The 18,610-nt window shown below is 42.1% G+C and overlaps 1 protein-coding gene across 4 annotated transcripts in view; it reads right to left on the reverse strand.

Moving 5' to 3' along the window:
• Window positions 1–4,399: 4,399 nt before the first annotated feature.
• The window catches only part of ZMYND12 (zinc finger MYND-type containing 12), a 32,653-nt gene continuing 18,442 nt past the window's right edge, over window positions 4,400–18,610 (reverse strand). For 3 of the 4 annotated variants that reach the window (XM_074334536.2, XM_019751153.3, XM_074334537.2), the window contains 5 exons: window positions 18,217–18,386; window positions 15,570–15,692; window positions 13,721–13,832; window positions 11,594–11,739; window positions 4,400–9,690 (listed from right to left, as the gene is read on the reverse strand). In XM_074334536.2, the coding sequence (XP_074190637.1) occupies window positions 9,565–9,690; window positions 11,594–11,739; window positions 13,721–13,832; window positions 15,570–15,692; window positions 18,217–18,386 (677 nt within the window). In that variant the 3' untranslated portion in view covers window positions 4,400–9,564. The remainder of the gene's footprint in view (window positions 9,691–11,593; window positions 11,740–13,720; window positions 13,833–15,569; window positions 15,693–18,216; window positions 18,387–18,610) is intronic. The other variant, XM_019751154.3, reaches the window with a different exon arrangement.

Genomic DNA, 18,610 nt, shown 5'->3' on the forward strand with positions numbered 1-18,610 from the left:
CCCTCGAGATCCAGACAAGTCTGATAACTAGGCCTTTGCATCTCTGATTTCTAAGGGACTTATATTTTGGCAGTCACTGCTGACTCCAGATTTCTGCTACCTCATTTTAAGCAACAGTGGTGTCTCATCCCTACACTATGTCAGCTGAGACGTGAAGCTCAGTTCCCTCCCCTATTTCCACACACACCAAAATTCAAATGAATCAGTGAGTGTGTATGTGCGCGTGTGTGCGTGCACACGTGCCTGTGTGTTTCAATGATGTGGGAGGAAATGGAAGACATTGCAGCAATGAAAGCATACACCCCCATTCATAAAATGTTTTCCTGACATACTACAAAGGAATCTACTCACCTTCCACTCCACGTGGTACCTGTCTCGCTTCTTGGGACAAACCAAATCCATTTATGTTCTCATGTATAGCAATGTAGCCATTCTTTTTCTTAATTTGATTCCTGCTAACACCCTTATCTTTAAGATTTCACCTCTACCACTGATGAAAGGCATTTTTGTGAACAAAGATGGCCCCCTCCTATAGAGGAATTTGAGTGCCATCTCTTAAGGGCATACATTTTTCATTCCCATTACACTAGCCAGACATCACAGCAACCATATTCACCACTAGCTGTCAGGGTTGTTACACTTCACAGAAGGCAACATGGACTAATGTAAATGGTGCCATTTTGGGTTAGACAGCTCCGGTTTAAATCCTGACACGTTAACTTATAGCTTCTGTAACATAGGGAAAATCACTTAATCTTGCTAAACCTTCGTTTCATCACCTGTAAATGTGATAAACACAATCTTAAATGTGAAGCACTTAACCACATGCCTGGCTTTCAGCAGGTTCCTTTCCTCTTGCTTCCTGCACTGTTGGCTGTCCAACAGCTCCTTCCTGTGGATCATGGCTCAGTGCCAAGGGATAAAAGCCCATAGACAGCAGCTTTACAGCTGTGAAAAGAGAGGCCGGAGAGAGCTGGCGGCTATTCAAGCATGCTGTGGTTTAGGCTTAGTGATTGCAAAGTCCCATCCATCCTTGAGAATCTATGATGCTATAGTATAAGATATAGGGGGTGTATTTGGCTTAGAAAAATCCTGGAGGAAAGGCTGCCTTTGACAATTGGGAGGCTGGAAAGCTGATGAGCAGCCTGACCTTGGGTGATTTAGCACCTGGTTTCGTTGGCTCTTCCTGTATTAGGTTTGCTGGCTTTGCATCAAATGGAAGGAGGAGGTGCCAGGGACTTGAATTAAATCTGTCAAACAGAGGGTGAGGGGAGTGCACAAGGCCCAGGGCGCTGTGCAGGAAACTGATAGTCCAACGGCACCATCTGGACTTGGCAGGGATGACAGTCCTGAGATCAGAGGGAACTAAAATTCTGCTGTCCTGGGCCTGTCCTGAGTGGGACTCCCAGAATCTCCTATTTAGAGCAACGCTGATCTATAAGAGGAGAGCTGGGACTCCTAATCACGCTGCACAATTAATTAACATCTTTGTGAAAGCAGGACTAGGCAGGTGGCTGATTGGTTTAGTCCCACCTGGAGGTCCCCAGAGCGCCAGTGGTGTGCTGGAGCCAGGCTGTACTGGCCCAAGAGAGCAGATTGTTAAATTTTCAGGAATTTTGTGAGTTGGTGGTCAAACACAGCCATCATTAAAAATTAAATTATAAAAACCTACAATTAAAAATAGTGTATTAAAAACATTAGTCAAACGCTCAAAACTCATCAGTTGCTAATTATTTTACTACATTTTACTATCTGTGCTCTCGAGGTTATGGGCATCTGTTATATAGTTCGTATGGTAGAAATACTATATAATAGGGTGCTGCTGTGCGTCTCTTCCCAACTCCACCCTTCAAATGACATCAGGCTGGTAGCTTGAAATCAGCCATGATGGGAGTATTTACCCCACAGAGATGGACAAACATTGCACATCAAGTTTTGCCCCCTGGATACCTGGTTGTTACATTTATTAGCACACCACTGCCAGTGGGTGACTGAGAAAGAAATTGATACACATAAGCGTTGAAACATCTTCGTTCCAGTAGCATGTGTGATGTATTTCTCAGAAGCAGTGTCCTGGTATAGTGTGCAGAACTGACTTGAGGTAAAAGAAAAACACTTGAGAACACCGCTGCTCTGCTTGTTTTGTCTTGCCTCTCTTTTTCACGCATGAGAAATCTGTTTAGTTTGCTCTTCAAATATGGAGTGATTTGTGAGATTCTGTCTCACCTGTGGGCTGTACCTCAACTAACTTCCCTCCAGGAAAGTGAATTGTAGTTTTTCCTGCCTGATTGGCAAACAGAAAATGTGCTGTAAAAATACAATACCTGGTGGCTCAGGTGGTTGGAGCGCCGTGCTCCTGACACCGAGGTCGCCGGTTCAATTCCCACATGGGCCAGTGAGCTGCACCCTCTACAGCTAAGATTGTGAACAATGGCTCTTCCTGGAGCTGGGCTGCTGTGAGCAGCTGGAGGTCAGTGTGAGCTGCTGTGAGAAGCCAACCGACTGCCTCAGCTGGGGAGCACAAGGCTCCTAATACCAGCATGGGCCAGGGAGCTGTGTCCTACACAACTAGACTGAGAAACAACAGCTTGAATTGGAGTGTGGGGGTGGGGAAAGGCGGAAGAAGGGGGAAAAAATATATATATATCTCTTAACTAGGCACCAAAATAGCTCATTTCCAAGTGGTTTTCACAGCAATAACAAGGTTAACTTCTCCAACAGAGAAGAAATCATAAATGATTGTTTTGCTGTTTTTGCTTTTTATTAAAATTATTACTGTGGAACAGAATGCTTTGTTTGCCTTTGTCCCCAAAACTCTGTGCCTTTGGTTGTTCTTTTGAATTAAGAATCACATGCTGAATCTACATTTTATTATTTTCATATCATAAAATAAAGAAAAAGCTTCATAGAAACTTCCTCCTATTCACTTGTATACCAGCTGCGTTCTGAAAAACCGTAATTTTCCTTTCAAACGCACAGTGCTGTCTGAATTGTAATATTGCCAACTCTCAACTGTCAAGATGATGGAGGAACATACTAATGCAGATGGTATGAGCTTGTCGTGGGCCTGCTCAGCGTGCTGTCCTGGACTGACATGTGAATTAAGATTCAAATAGCAAGTGAGAGCTGAAAGCCATTAAAAATGGCTGTGTGGTGCAGTGAGCGCCCCAGGGGACTGAAAGAATGTGTGTACCCACCCGAAGAAGTCTGACAGGTCGGGCTGAGCCATGGGGACTTGTGTTCGTGTGACAGTTCCAAAGGCGTCTTGGGAGAAACAGTGATAAAACCTTTAGGAACAAACCATGGGCAGCGCCAGGTCTGAGACCCTTGAACTAAGGCTGTTCTTCAGCTTGTGAGGGTAGGAGCCGCACCTGCGGTCAGAGGGTCACGGAGATAGTGTGTTTGTTGCAGCCGGGGATGCCACTATGCCCGACCACTTATGATGTCCTTCAACCCAAACACTTGGGGAATGTGACCTGGGTTGCTTTTCTTTTTATATGAAAATCCTCAAACTACACAAAAGTAGAATAGTAAACCTCCCAGTTTTAAAATTATCAGAATTTTCATTTTTACTTCATTTAGCCATTTCTTTTCCTTCAGCATTTTAAAACAAATCCCACACACATGTGTCTTCTCCCTGCATACTTACGCATGCATCTTTTTTTCAAAAAGGGGACATTTCTTGATGCCTTTACCACACATAACAAAATGAACAATAATTGCTTTTACCATCTAATTACCAGCCCATATTAAATTCCCCCCAGTGTCTCAAAAAGAACTGCAGTTAGCTGCCTTGTAGACCAGTGCAGGCGATGGGCAGGAAGTACTTTGGAAGGGGTGGTACTCGCTTCCCCGCCATCCTGACTGCGGTTTTGCAAACAGTGCTGAAGAGGCTCCAGCAGAGATCTCTAGGCTGGCTACACATTCCCCACTTGTTGGATTTCGGGATTCCCTCTCCTCAAGGAATAACTTATGAAACTTCCCCTTCTATTTTCCAATGTCCCATGGTCTCCCTCTGAGACCATCGCAGCCTCCATGCTGCTGGCACCCACCTGGCTGTCACACTGGTCCCCACTTCACTGCCTTCCCAGCAGCTGCATCTTTCACTGTAGCGATTTCCTAAGTCAGGGAAGAGACTTTTCCAAGGATTACAGCTCTTCCAACAGCCTCGAGCTACCCTCCATGAGTCACAGCTCTTTAGGTCTCCCAAAGGGCCTTGGCTTCTTCATTGTTAGAAAACATTGGCTGAATTTCTCCTGAGATAAGTCAGAGAACATTTGAGTAGCCGCACACTGTGTCACACCTAAATGCACTCCACTGACTAAAGAGACATACAACTGAATGCATTACTTGCTCAGGGATTTTCTTTGGCTATAATGAACACTATTAAGACAATTGGTGAAATCTGAATAAGGTCTGTATTTTATTGTCTGATAGTATATTAATGTTAATATCCAGATTTTGATGCTTGTACTGATGAGGCTATATAAGAGAATGTCCTTGTCTTTAGAAAATACATATTAAATATTGAGGGATAAAGGGGCAAAATGTCTGCAACTGACTTTCAAATGGTTCAGAGTAATGGGTATCCACAGCGAGAAAACAAATAAGGCAAATATGATAAAACATTAACATTTGGGGAATCTGGGTAAAAGGCGTGTGAGAATTCTTTGCATGAATAGTCTCAATAAATCTGAAATTATGTCAGCCTCCTCTGCTGGGTTCACCTCTTCTCCACTGAACGTTGGGTTTGGGGGCATTTCCTGATGTCTCTTCTCTTCCCCAGGCGATCTTCTCCGTTTCCATGGTATTAATTACCATCTACATGATACTCTCAAATTTATCTCTCAAACCCAGGCTTCTTTCCTTAATGTCAGCTTGCATGTCCAATTCCCTACCTTTTCATCTCTTCTCAAATGTCTCATAAATATCTCCAACTCTCCATGCCCCAATCTGAATTCACATTCTTATCTCTCTCCCGCAAACTCACGCTGCTTCCAAGGCCTTCTCACCTGAGCGCACAATGCCCCTGCTTGCTCAAGCCAGAAAAAAACGCAAGTGAAAATCCAGTAGTCATTTTTGGCTGCTGTCTTCCTCATCTCCCACATCCAGTTTTGTTTCTTGTGGCGAAGCTTGACTCTCAAACTATTAAGGATCTTTTTTCATTGAAAACGTTTGTTTCCTTGTTCATTTACATGTTCTGGGAGGTCTATAATCCTTACAAAAAGTTTGCAAGCAAGGGACAATATTTATAATACATAATCTTCATTGTTATATCCTGGTCTCAATAGGGACCTTGCTTATCACTTTTAGCCCTGCTGCTGTTTAAGTATGTATTAACTATCAAAACTGTGTTTGTGAATGCACATATATAAAATATTTATCTCCACTACATTGTCACCAATCTTGATGAATATTAGGAAAGACATACTTTTTCTATCAAACAAAATGATGACATGGTCTGTCATTTAACTAATGCTTCATCATCTTTCTCGAAGCCTTTACTTTGCCAAATGTTTGTTTTGTGTGACCTATTGTGCTTGAGAGACGTTGTAGTTCATAGAGCCGTCAGGAACACAGGGACACCTCACCTGCATGATATGTATCTGTAATGGGACCACTGGTCGTGGAGCAGTTTGGTTCTAATCTTGGTCATCTGAGGACCTATGGCACAGCACAGGTCCATAGCTGTGCAATGATAAAACGTTATATAGTGGGAACGCAGGACAACTATTCAAAGGGAATTTTTGTTAAATACAGGCTCACAGACAACATGATATAATTTGTAACAGTGCATATGTACTTGCTAGCAGAAAATATTTAGCCAGGCATTTCAGGGATGATCCCTCAGCTCCACACTTACACATTCCACTGAAGATGCTTAGGAAAGATGTAGTTACCAGGGGGGAAGATAAGAGATAACTTATCCCTGCAGAGCTGCTTGTTCTCTGTAATCTGTGTATAGCTTTTTTGGTCAAGTAAACCACATTTCACAGAGATCTTTAGAATTGAGACTATGTCCTGAATCACTGCATCATGTATGAAAATGAAATACATTTTCATTGAAGAGTCAAAAAAATGAGGTCAAAATAAAACATTTTTAGAGTAATGGAAAAAAACAATCTGAGGACTTGCCATAAACAAACCCTTACTGTCGGAAATACTACAGGATTTGTCAGTAGTGTAATCCCAGATAAAAGATATGAAAAGCAAGAAAGAGTATGATGACTTTATAAATAATAATAGTTATGACTTGTGGGTTTAAGCTATATCTGAAATAAATAACAGGAATAATATATAAGTTAGGGGGAAGTAAATGGAGTTAAGAGGTTTTAAAGACTTTGTATGTCCAGGATGAGGGTAAACACCCTAAATAACTTCAGGCTTTGAGAAGTTAGAAAGGAATATTTGAATTTCTAGGGTGATCACTAAAAGAATAGAAACACAGTATATAACCTACAAACTACCAGACGGGGAGAAAATGGAATGAGACAAAATATATAATCGATATAAAAGAAAGAGAGAAATAGGTCAAACAGAAGTCACAAAATGAGATCATAAATTTAAATCCAAAACTTTAGCATATAAATAAAATATAAATGGTCTCAATGATTCTTTTAAAATTAGATATAAACATATCTAATTATACTATTTTTATAAAAGATACATCCAAAACATAAAGATATAGTTTGAAAGTAAAGGTTGCAAGCAGAGATATCAAGTGTTTAGTCAGGGCTTAGACAGGAAAACAGAAGCCTCTCTAGGCATTTTGAGTAAAGAGATTTATTTAATACAGGGAATTAGAGGCTCACACAGTCTTTGAAATGACCGGCTGATAAAGATCAGGGAGCAAAAGATCAGCAAGCTGCTTTCACAGGAAATCTGCTTTCAGGAAAGCAACAGTGGGTGATTCTCAGAAAGATTAATGGATGCTCCTTCTCATCTAGCTTCCAAATCTTGTGGAGTTGCACCTTATTGGCTGAGTTTAACCCAAAATCATAAAAGGAAAGAGATATTGGGAAATGTAGCTCCTAACTTCCCCTTTGAAGCAGAGGTAAATACTGAAGCAGAGGTAAGTAATGATGTCCACTGATAACAAGCAATCCAGTCCAAAAGGAAATAGGAGTAGCTCTGTTATTATGAGAACAAAATAGACTCTAAGGTCAAAAGTATTACTAGAGATAAAGCGAATCACTTCATAATATAAAAAAAAAAAAATACTTAATTCACCTGGAAAATATAGTATTTGAATTTGTATTTGCCTAATAACAAAGTCTCAAAATATATAAAGCAAAAAATGACAGCACTGCAAGGAGAAATAGATACACCCACGCTCATTTTGGGTGGATTTTATATGTCTCTCTCAGATATAAATGAAAAACGTATTAATAGCAAGGATATGCAAGATTTGCAAATATGAACAAGCTTGACCCAATGGACATATACAGGACCCTGTGCCCAATAACTCCATTCTTTTCTAGCCTGCACAGAACATTGACAAGTATTGACCATTTCCTGGGTCACAAAGCAAATCTCAACTAATTTCTAAAAGTCTAAATTGTACACAGCATATTTTATGACTTCAATAAAATTAAGTTAAAAATCAACAACAAAGAAGTAAAGTCACCTCTTAGAAATTAAGAATCATACCTCTAAATGACTCAGGAGTCATAAAAAAAGTAAGAAATATTTAGAACAAAATGACAAAATACTGCAGTTTAAAATATGTAGTATCAACTAAAGCAGTATTTAGAGGAAAATTTATAGCCTTACATGAAAGTGTTAGAAAAGTAGGAAGACTGAAAATTAAATCACTAAGACATGTTGAAAAGCAGAAAAGTATGGCCCATAATCAAGAGGAAAATCTGTCAATAGGAATAATAAATTTAAACAATAATTTTATAAATATACTCAATGGGGATTCATGGATAAAAATTCAGGGGTGGAGAGAACAGAGAATAGGTAACGGAGGGGGAAAAAGAGAAAGGGACAATGAATATGGCAAAGGCGAGAACTAGAATTTAATGAAATGCACTTTAAAGGGCTTTTTTAGAATACAGAAGTTCTAATATTTTCCTTTAAATTATCTGCTAAGAGTTGTTGATCCTCCTCCTCACAAACCCTCCTCAATCTTCATGAAACGTCTATTTGCAAGAGCTAACTCATATTTGAGGTTAGGGAGTGAGAATCAAGAAGAAGGGGTTGTGTCTCTAAAGAGATGAAAGAAACAACTACAAGATGAGCAAGGGAGAGTGAGAATGCAAAAAACTGGAGTGAGAGATGGCTAGTAGAAAGGTAAGGCCCTGACACTTCATAGGTATCTTGGAGAGGCATTAAGAATGCCCAAAGGTATAGAATGGGATTCCCAGCAGATTTTACCTAGACCTGAAGGGCCGGGTGGCCCATCTGACCTATTTTTACAACATATGTCTCAGTAAATTAACTTACAGTGAGGAACATAAAACTCTCTGACAGTCCCTTAACTTGTGTATCCTCTTCCTGGGTGCAGATCTTCCCAGGAAGAAAAGTGTGCTAATGAGCAAACTGCTTAGCAGGTCTGGAGGCAAAAAACGAAAAACAAAAAAAAGGGATATGCTAAACGACCACAGCCATCCATAAGACAAGCTGATACAGCTGTGGCCACATCTGGGCCATTTATAGCAATAATAATAAGGTTATGCGGGATCAAGTTCACAAAGCTATTAAGTGACAGAGCTGGACTTGAACCCAGGCATATCTAATTCCATGGCCTGCACTCTGTCCCCTACATCACAGGGGGTCTTTCCGAGTCTTCTCCCCTAGACAGTATAGATGGCTCACATCTGCTTCAAATCATCATCTATAGAAAGACACCAACCTGGAATGGTAGCTCAGCCAATGCATATTGGGATTCCATGCAAGGTCCAGGGGTCTCCTCTGGCAAAGACCTAGGATTTATGTTTTTGCTATTTGTTTTCTATATATCTCATGTCCTTTTTGTCCCTCTATTCCTCCTTTACTACTTTCTTTTGCATTAAATGGATCTTTTCTAATATACCAATTTAATTCCTTTGTTGATTTTTAACTATTTTTTAGAGTAATTTTTTTAGTGATTGCTCGAGGAATTGTAATAGACATTTTAATCACAATCTACATCAAATTAATGCTGATGTAATTCCAGTAGATTAGGGAAACTGCTCCACTATACCTCTATTCCTACCCCCTTTTTTGGCAAAGAACTATGAAACATGCACTGGGAGACTTCTGGCAAATACGATAAACTATTTGCAATTTAATTACGAATACCATATTAGTGAGCTGACAGCACATTACTCAAAGGCATACAAAATTATGATAAACCAAGTGCAAAGGTCATGATAAACAGGTTTTACTGATGTCTATGCCTAAAGTTCCCTCACATGTGCTATGCAAGAATAAAAACACAGCTACATGTGCAGTCACTGGGGAAGAGAGTGGGAACTTGGGCAATTCCTAGTACATACCTCAAAGCAGATGGGCAAGGCTGGACTATGTCAGACATTCAATAGCCCCTGGAACGAGCCCTGACACAGAACTCATAGGTCACTATGTAATGGAATGAGCTTCTTCAGCTGAGATGAGACTTAATAATTCTTGAATGGTGCTTTGTTCATGTTCACTGAGCTGTTGTTCTTGAGCTAGACTGAAGGCTTTCATGGCATATTCTTGTGCCTGGAATAGAATTGTAATGACAAAAGGAAGTTGTCACAGGAAAGCATGACATTGGGAAACTCAATCCCAGAAACATGGGCAATGACCCAGCAGCTTCTCATACCAGCCACTGAGTTCTTGCTGGAAACTGGTGAGAACACACACTGTGTCCTTATAGCGAGCCACACGTGTGCTGGGTGGGGCCGGAGGGCACCAGAAAACCTCACCTGACCTGACCAAACACACCATCTTAGCAGAGTGAGATCTTTGCAGGATCTTAAGCAGGGCCCTTTGAACCTACATTGAGGGACATAGACATGATAGGTGCCACAAGGAAATTGCTATCTTGGGGGCCATGTGGCCCAGAATTTAGACTTGGACAGAGGCTTCACAGGACATCCTGGGACAGACTCTTGCACGCTCTTTCCTCTCTCCCACCTTCCTTCCTTGTTACCTTTCCTTCCTTCCTTCCCATAAATATTTATCGAATGGCCACCATGTTCCAGGTACTGTGACTACAGGCTGAAATTCCTGCACTTGCAGAACTTAGCAGGGGAGAGAGGCAATAAACGAGACAAATAAGTAAAACACGAGTGCGTCTTAAATAGTAACACATGCTAAGGAAAAAGAAATAAAGCAGGAAAGGGGGAGAAGCATCAGTCGTGGTAACGGCATTTTACAATTTTAGAGAGGGGATCAGGGAAAGCTTTACTGAAACCTGAGTCAAGACTTGAAGGAAGTGAGGTGCCCATCTTGAGTGGATTGATGTGTCCCTTTTCTCTAAAGACTTCTTATAGATCTAACACCCTTAACGCGCCTTGGGGTAATGACTTCCATGAGTACATAGTGGAAAGTTGGACCCTGGACTGCAGAAATTCGGTGGAGATATTGCCCTGTTCCCTAGCCACCCTTACCCCATTGCAGATATGGTTAGTGTCCCCCCTTTGTGCTCCCATGTGCCCTGAGCTTTGCTGTGACCTCTGTTATGACCCGCTGACTGGGAGCTTCTCCAGGCCCTGGGACACAGTGGGTGTTGAGCAAAAGTTTGTTGAAGAAAGTACTGGAGGAAGAAAGGCAGGGAGGAAGGGGGGAATCCTAAATTTTCCATGTCACCCACACAGAAAGGCCTCCTCCAACCAGCCCTCCTCTCTCTCCTTGCCTGCTTTATTTTTCCTTGTAGCACTTTTCGCTATGTGAAATTCTATTACATATTTATATGTTTACTTGTTTATTGTGACTTCTCCTCCTCTAAAAAAACCTAAGTCCTATGGAGATAGGGAATTTATCCGGTGGCTCACCACTGTATCCCCAGTTCCTAGAATAGCAAATGGTAGATGCTCAATAAATATTTGAATGAATGAGTGAATCAGTTAATTGATAAGCCTGAGATCTGCCACTGACTGTAAGAAATTGGGCAAATCATAGACCCTCTCTGTGCCTCAGTTTCCTTACCTGTAAAGTAGGTATAATAAAACAGCTACTTTATAAGGTTGGTATGAGAATTAAATGTGGTAATACATGTAAAGTACTCAGGCTGGTGACTGGCACGTAAGTACCACTCAAAAATGATTACCTTTTAAATTATTTTATGGCAATCCATTTCTGCCTGGATCAATTCAGCAACAGGGAATTCACTCACTGAGTATAGTGAGAGCTACTACTCCATTCCACCAAGGACTCCGCAGAGCCCTCCTGCCCTGCAGCCTCCCCAGCGCTGCCCAGCCTCAGTTTACCTATGCAACCCTGGGTTTCCATTATGCAGGCTGGACTCAACAAATGAAAAATGTTATGAGCATCTGAATTTTTTTTGGAGTGGCAGTTTACTTGAGCATAAAAGCCAGCGTAATTGGGCAATACATAGCTGAATTTAACTAGAGGAATTCCACCTCCATTGCAGACATGCTGCTTTTCTAAGGAAACTTGCCTTTGAAGGATTCATCATTAGGTGGTAAAGCATGACCAGGGTTTTCAGAATGAAGACAGTTTTTTGAGGGGCGTTGTCAGAGGTAGTTTCCCGAATGTTCAAGATTGAAGTCAGGATGCGTATGGCTTCTGCTTCCTGGGCTTCATCTGCCATGGAAAGGGAGGGATGAGGAAACAGACCTGGGAGACAGCTGAGTGTACCCTCAGCAACGAGCACTGAGCTGGAGGGCACCTGGCCTCCTGAAGCCACCTCTGAGGGAGGCAGCGCAAACCACGGCGTCCTTCCCGGGGGGACTGCTGCCAGTGCAGAGCAGGCAGCTACCATCTCAGGAAGCTCCCCAGCTTTGCCGAGGGTATCATTAGCAGCATAACCTAAAAACATGCTCGTTCCCACAGGTCCCCAAGTTGCCAAGGTTTCTCTCTGTCAGAGTCCTGCATTAGATCTCTTAGGTGCCCGAATACAGGGCATTTGTCACAGCAGGATTTCTTGGGCCCAACCCAGCTTCTACCTTATAGCAGGAGAAGGGAGCAGGGGCTTCCTGCAGCACCTTCATTCTTCTCCCCCAAATCCAAGGAGTCTTAAGCAGTAGCCTTTCTGCCTCCTCTGGGGAAGGCTGTTTACAATTTCCCCCAGCAGCTTTTGGTTCTACTTTGGTTCTCATTTATTGACTTATTACGAGTTATTATGGGCCAGAGCCTTAAAAGCACGTTTTCAGTACAGCAAATCCTAGAACAACGTCATTTTGTTCAGCGTCACTTCATGATAATGTTGATGAGGAAAGAAAAATCAATTCTCGGCCGGGGACACTGTCTGCATGGAGTGTGCACGTTCTCCCCAGGGCTGTCTGGGCTTTCTCCTGGTCCTGTTTTCCTCCCACATCCTAAAGATGTGCACACTAGGTGATTGGCGTGTCTAAATTGTCCCAGTCTGAGTGAGTGTGGCACGGTGTGTGTGAGTGGCCCAGTGATGGAAGGGCGTCCTGTCCAGGGTGGGTGCCCACCTTGTGCCCTGAGCTGCCGGGATAGGCTCTAGTCACCTGTGACCCTCAACTGGAATAAGCAGCTTGGAAAAGAATTACCTTACTTATTTTTACTCATCTTTCTTAAATGTACATATAGCTCACATTTATTTCAATGTTTACTATCAGAAGTGTTTTGAGTCTTTATTTAGAAGTTTGGTGATGTTTTTGTGCCCAGACATAGGCCACAGGAACTTAACTCTTGTTTATGTCAATTCGCCTGTGGTTAAAATTGGTTTCATTACACGTTGTTTTGCTTAAAGTCGCTGTTTCCAAGAATCTATCGACAACATTGAGGACTTACTGTGCTAAGGCTTGGAGAAAAAGACAGAAAGGATATACACCATCATATTAAGGTTGACTACCATTGGATATCTGTGATTTCCAAGTTTTCTACTTTAACATGAACCACCTTGACAATGAGAGAAAGGTCATTAAGTTCTTAACTTTTTAAACCTTAGCTCAAAATCTCTCCTGTAAGAAGTCTTCCCTCTCCAACACCATCCTCACCTCTTCATTCTGGGGCCCATCTTGAAATATAATCTGTACTCACGGAAATATTCTTTTGGTAATTGACAAAGGCTCTGTATCACCAGCTACACTGTCTATCTTTTTCGAGCACTGACTAGATCCTCTGTCTCTTTATTCTCCCAGAGGGAATGATGTTGTACAGTGCTACTCCACACTCAGCCCTTTGCTGAGCCTGGGGCTGGAGAGATGACTCAGACTCGACACCACCACTGAGGAGCTCACTGCCCAGCAAAGGAAGAGGATAAGGCACCAGAACAATGGAGCAACGTGACTTCTGCCTGAGTCTACCTTGCCTCATGTGCCCTGGAGGGATAACACAAAAGAAAGGGATGCTCTGCGGAAATCACAGTGGGCTCTTGCAGGGTCTTTTCCCCTCCAAATCTGTCCCTTATGAACCCCCTGAAAGGCTGGGTGTGATGCCAGGGATCGCGTGTCTCAGTTTCCCCACCAGGAAAATGGGGCAGATGGCACTGATGTGCTCCCCGACAGGGAGAGCGGCTTTCCCTCTCCAGGGCAAGGCCTGTGGGCTGGGAGGGATGCAGTCACTGCTCTGCTTCCTAGGGAGACCTGCTACTTACCCAAGCCAGTGTCAGTCTCAAATTGTTTGCCCAGTAAATCTATTTGTTGGATGCGAGCCTGTGAGAGGACTTGATAGTGATTGTTCAAATATTTATTCCAGATCTCAGAGACCTGTTGGGAGAGGAGATGCAATCAGATAAGCAGGCCAGACCTTTGCCATTGGACCAGCCAGCTGGGGGGGCAGCATTTCTGGCCAGGTTTCCTGACAGTCTGCACACTCCCTCTCTCATTGTGCCTGGAGGCAGGGGGAGCCTTAAGGGCCCAAATAGGCAAGGCCAAAGTGAGAGTGACAAGAGAGAGGCTGCAAGGGCATGTGGCAGGCTGATCTGGGGACAGCCCTGGTGGGGGTCTAATAACAATGGCTACCATTTATTGAGCACATACAACTAAACCTTTACATCCTCACAGCATCCCAATTGAAGTCATATTATTAGTCCCATTTTACAGATAAATAAACTGAGGGTCAGAGAAGTTAAGATCACACTTGACTTTTGGTAAGAGCTGCTATGTGGCACAGCGAGGAATTAAATTCAAGTCTGTCTGACTCTGAAGGTCACTTCTTTTCAGCTACACCACAATGCCTCTTCCTCACAAGTGGACCTAAAATATGAATAGTTGCAGCATGAGAGCCTATATCACACAAGAATGGTCGCTTGCTAAGTGAGGTGTTACTGTATGAACATAACTGACATTTTAACATATTGGAAATGGTTTAAAATCTTTCACATGTAAAGACGAAAATTTCAAAGTACTCTCATGTTCTTTAATCCCTTCATACCGTGTTTCCCCGAAAATAAGACCTAGCCGGACAATCAGCTCTAATGCGTCTTTTGGAGCAAAAATTAATATGAGACCCGGTCTTATTTTACTATAATATAACGCCAGGGTTTTATATAATATAATATAAGACTGGGTATAATATAATATAATGTAATATAATATAATACCAGGTCTTATATTAATTTTTGTTCCAAAAGACGCATTAGAGCCGATTGTTCAGCTAGGCCTTATTTTCGGGGAAACAGGGTACGACCTTTCATCAATAGTTTTCTCTTAAAAACTCTTCTTCTTAGGCAGCCAGATGGCTCAGTTGGTTAGAGCATGAAGGTTGAGCAACAGGGTTGGCGGTTTGATTCCCACATGAGCCAGTGAGCTGCACCCTCCGCAACTAGATTGAAGACAACAACTTGAGCTGAGCTGCCACTGAGCTGCTGAGGGGAGGCCTGATGGCTCAGGTGGTTAGAGCGCGTGCTCTTTACAACAAGGTTGCCGGTTCGACCTGCATTAGATGGTGGGCTGCATCCCCTTCAATTAAGATTGAAAATGTCAACTGGACTTGGATCTGAGCTGCGCCCTCCACAACTAAGATTTAAGGACAACAATTTGACTTTGAGCTGATGGGTCTTGGGAAAAACACACTGTTCCCCCATAAAGTCCTAGAAATACACACTGCTCCCCTTCCCCAATAAAATCTTAAAAAAAAAAAAAAAAAAAAAAAAAAAAAAACAGAAAAAACTCATCTTCTCTATCACACATCTCAATATGCACACACTAGCTCATCCCTGTGGGTATGACAGAGCATATGACAGAGTCTATTTGCAGGGGTTTGGTTCTTAGTGACCCGTCACTTATTATTTATTAATCGTCCTATGGATGCTAAGGACTGATCTATTTTGGTAGTAGAAAAACAGGAAGAAAGAAAAGTGGAATATATCATGTACCAGGCTATGTGAACTTGAGTAAGTCACTTCATCTCTCTTTGCCTCAAAGTTTTCATGAATGATCCAACACCAGTTGTAAGACAAAGGCCCAAGGGTCAAGTCTCAGTTCCCATATTCCCCAGCTCACCTTGGTGTATAGCGAGTCTGCCAGGTCCAACTTATTAAGGCCATAGAAGATATTAGCCAGATGGAAGTAGCCTCCTGAGGTCCTGATGTCCTCTGTTCCAAATGCACAACTGGAAAAATAAATCTATAGCAGAAGGGAGAAGGAAGTGCTTGAAATCTCCTTGTGAATCATGTATCTGAGAAAACTTGTATCTAGACTATATAAAGAACTTTTATAACAGCCAAATTAAAAAATGGGCAAAGGATCCGAATAGACATGTCTCCAAGAACATATACCAATGACTAATAAGCACATGAAATGATGCTCAACATTTTTAGTCATTAAGGAAATGCAAAATAAAACCATAATGAGATACCACTTCAGACACACTAGGCTCTAATCAAAAAGGCAAAATAGGGGCAGCCTGTTAGCTCAGTTTGTTAGAGTGCTATGCTCGTAGCACCAGGGTTGCCGGTTCGATCCCTGCATGGGACAGTGTGAGCGGCGCCCTCCACAACTAGATTGAAGCAATTGCTTGACTTGGGGCTGATGGGTCCTGGAAAAACATACTTTAAATAAAATAAAAGTTTTTTTAAAAAAGGCAGAATATAACAAGTACTGCCAAGGGTGTAGAGAAAATGGAACCCTCATATATTGCTCCTGGGAATATACATTCACAGCAGGATTAATCATAACAGCCAAAAAGTGGAAATAGCCCAAATGTCCATCAACTGCTGAATGGCTAAACAAATTGTGGTATATTCAGGTGATGGACTACTACTCAGCAATAAAATAATGAAGCACTGATACATACAACAACATAGATGAATCTCAATATAAATATGCTAAGTGAAAGAAGTCAGATGCAAAAATGTCCAGAAAAGGCAAATCTAGAGAAACAGATAGTGGTTGCCTGGGGCTGGGGCTGGGAATGAGAAATAACTGTAAATGGATATGAGGGATCTCTTCGGGTTGATGAAAATGTTTTAAAACTGGATTGTGCTGATGGCTGTGCAACTCTATAAGTTTACTAAAAATCATTGAATTGTACACTTAAAGTGGGTGAGTTTTATGGTATGTATCAATAAAGCTGTGATTGTTTTAAACGTGTTTTATTTTTCAATTATAGTTGACATTCGATATTAGTTTCAGGGGTACAGTATAGTATTAGGTTGGTGCAGAAGTAATTGCAGTTTTTGCAATTATTTTTAACCTCTTAAACTGCAATCACTTCTGCACCAACCTAATAGTTTGACATTTATAGTTATTTTTTGAAGCTAGGCTGAGTAATCTGAACTTGATCTAATTCTTAACAGTGTGCCCCGGCTCAAAACAGAATGAGTCTCTGCTTAATTGTCAGAGGGCGTAGAGTATATTTATATAAAGAAACACAGATGAAGAAGAGTATTAGTCAAGGTCCTAGGTGGAACCAGATGGCACCCTCAAAATTATTTCCTGCAGACAGTTCAACAAAAATTAGTTACAGAGATGTGGAAGGGTTAAGGAACCAACCAGAGCTAGTGAAGCACTAGGGATTATCAACAGCAGAAACTATTATCACCCCAAGTCCTGAAAAAACAAGGGGGAAAAGCGGGGTTTCCAGGACCAGCAAGAGCTAAAGCTACGGGAGAAGGCTTCCGGACAGGAGCTGTGGTCATGGAGGAAAACTGCCGCTGTCAGAACTGGGCTGGGGCAGAACGACAGCAGAGAGTGTAAACACCCCAATCTCTTTCTCTTCCTAACCTCCATTCCCTTGCCACACCTCTCTCTCTCCAAACCCAACCAAAGCCAGCGAGCAATGGAGTCCAGGTTGTGTGGTGCATAGAGGGCAGCCTCCCAGGGCAAAGTAGGGCAGAGAATGGATGGCGGGTAAGGGAATATAGAGACTAACCAGCACGAGAATGTTGCCAGTGGATTTATGGGCACTGTGCAGTGGCAGCCAACCAGAGGGAGGGTTGCCCAGAGAGGCTGAGGAGAGAACCAGCCTGCATGCAGACGTCAGTCTAACCCTAACCTCACCCAGATTTCTCTACTCTCTGATAATATTGTCCAATACTGAAATCCTAATGGAAAGCTCATAAATTTTGAAAGAACAGCTCAGTCACCACCCTCATCATCCTATCTGACACGTGCACAGAGTTTTATAGCTTATAAAGCACTTTCCTATACGACCAGCTCATTGAAATTTCATGGCCACACTCTAAGGTAGAGACCTTGATGTTATTTATAAAAATAGCAGCCACAGTGCTGCACATGTATTGTCCTATTATTTGTCTCTCAATGACCTAATGAGACAGAGATCATCTTAGGATTTCTGTCTTACGGGTGATGAAAGAGGTGAAATGATTTGTCAAAGGCTGTGTGGCTGGTGAAACTACAGAGCTGGGACGTGAAGTAAAGCCCTTCCCTTCACCAGCACACTGTTCTGCCTCCCTTCAGCATCCTCAAAGCGAATGAAGCTTGGGGAAATGAAGTGACCTGGCCGAGGTCGCACAGCTGGGAAGTTGAAAGGCTTGAGCGCAGGTTGTCAGAATAGTGTTCTTGCTAATACCCTACCGAACAGTCAAATGTAAACAGAAAGTTATAGAGAAACGTTTGGTTAAAAAAACAAAAAATACTAAACAGCTATTGTCAGAATCATTCAAGTGTTATAGCTTAGCTTGTTTACATCATTGGCCAGATGATAACGGGCTTCCTCAGAGTTTTCCTTAGCCATACAGAGAAGTCCCAGGTTTCGATGCAGTAAAGAGTGGGTGGCATAAGAACATTCAGTTGATTTGAGGACGGTCCACTGGGCTTGGGATAGATATTCCTCAGCCTGGACGATCCGCCCCAGACCTGCCCAAAAGAAGGAAAGAAGATTATATGCATATCCTGGTCAGAGAACACATTATGAAATATGTCACCACAATTCACTCATTTATTCATTGACTCAAACATTTACTGACACACAAAAACTTGTACATGAATGTTCACAGCAGCCTAATAATAATAGCCAAAAACATAGAAACAACTTAACTGTCCATGAAGTGATGAGTAGATATACAAAATTGGTCTATCCA

This window comes from Rhinolophus sinicus, chromosome 14, assembly GCF_057876585.1.
Source record: "Rhinolophus sinicus isolate RSI-liver-muscle chromosome 14, RSI-T2T, whole genome shotgun sequence".
Lineage (NCBI taxonomy): Eukaryota > Metazoa > Chordata > Mammalia > Chiroptera > Rhinolophidae > Rhinolophus > Rhinolophus sinicus.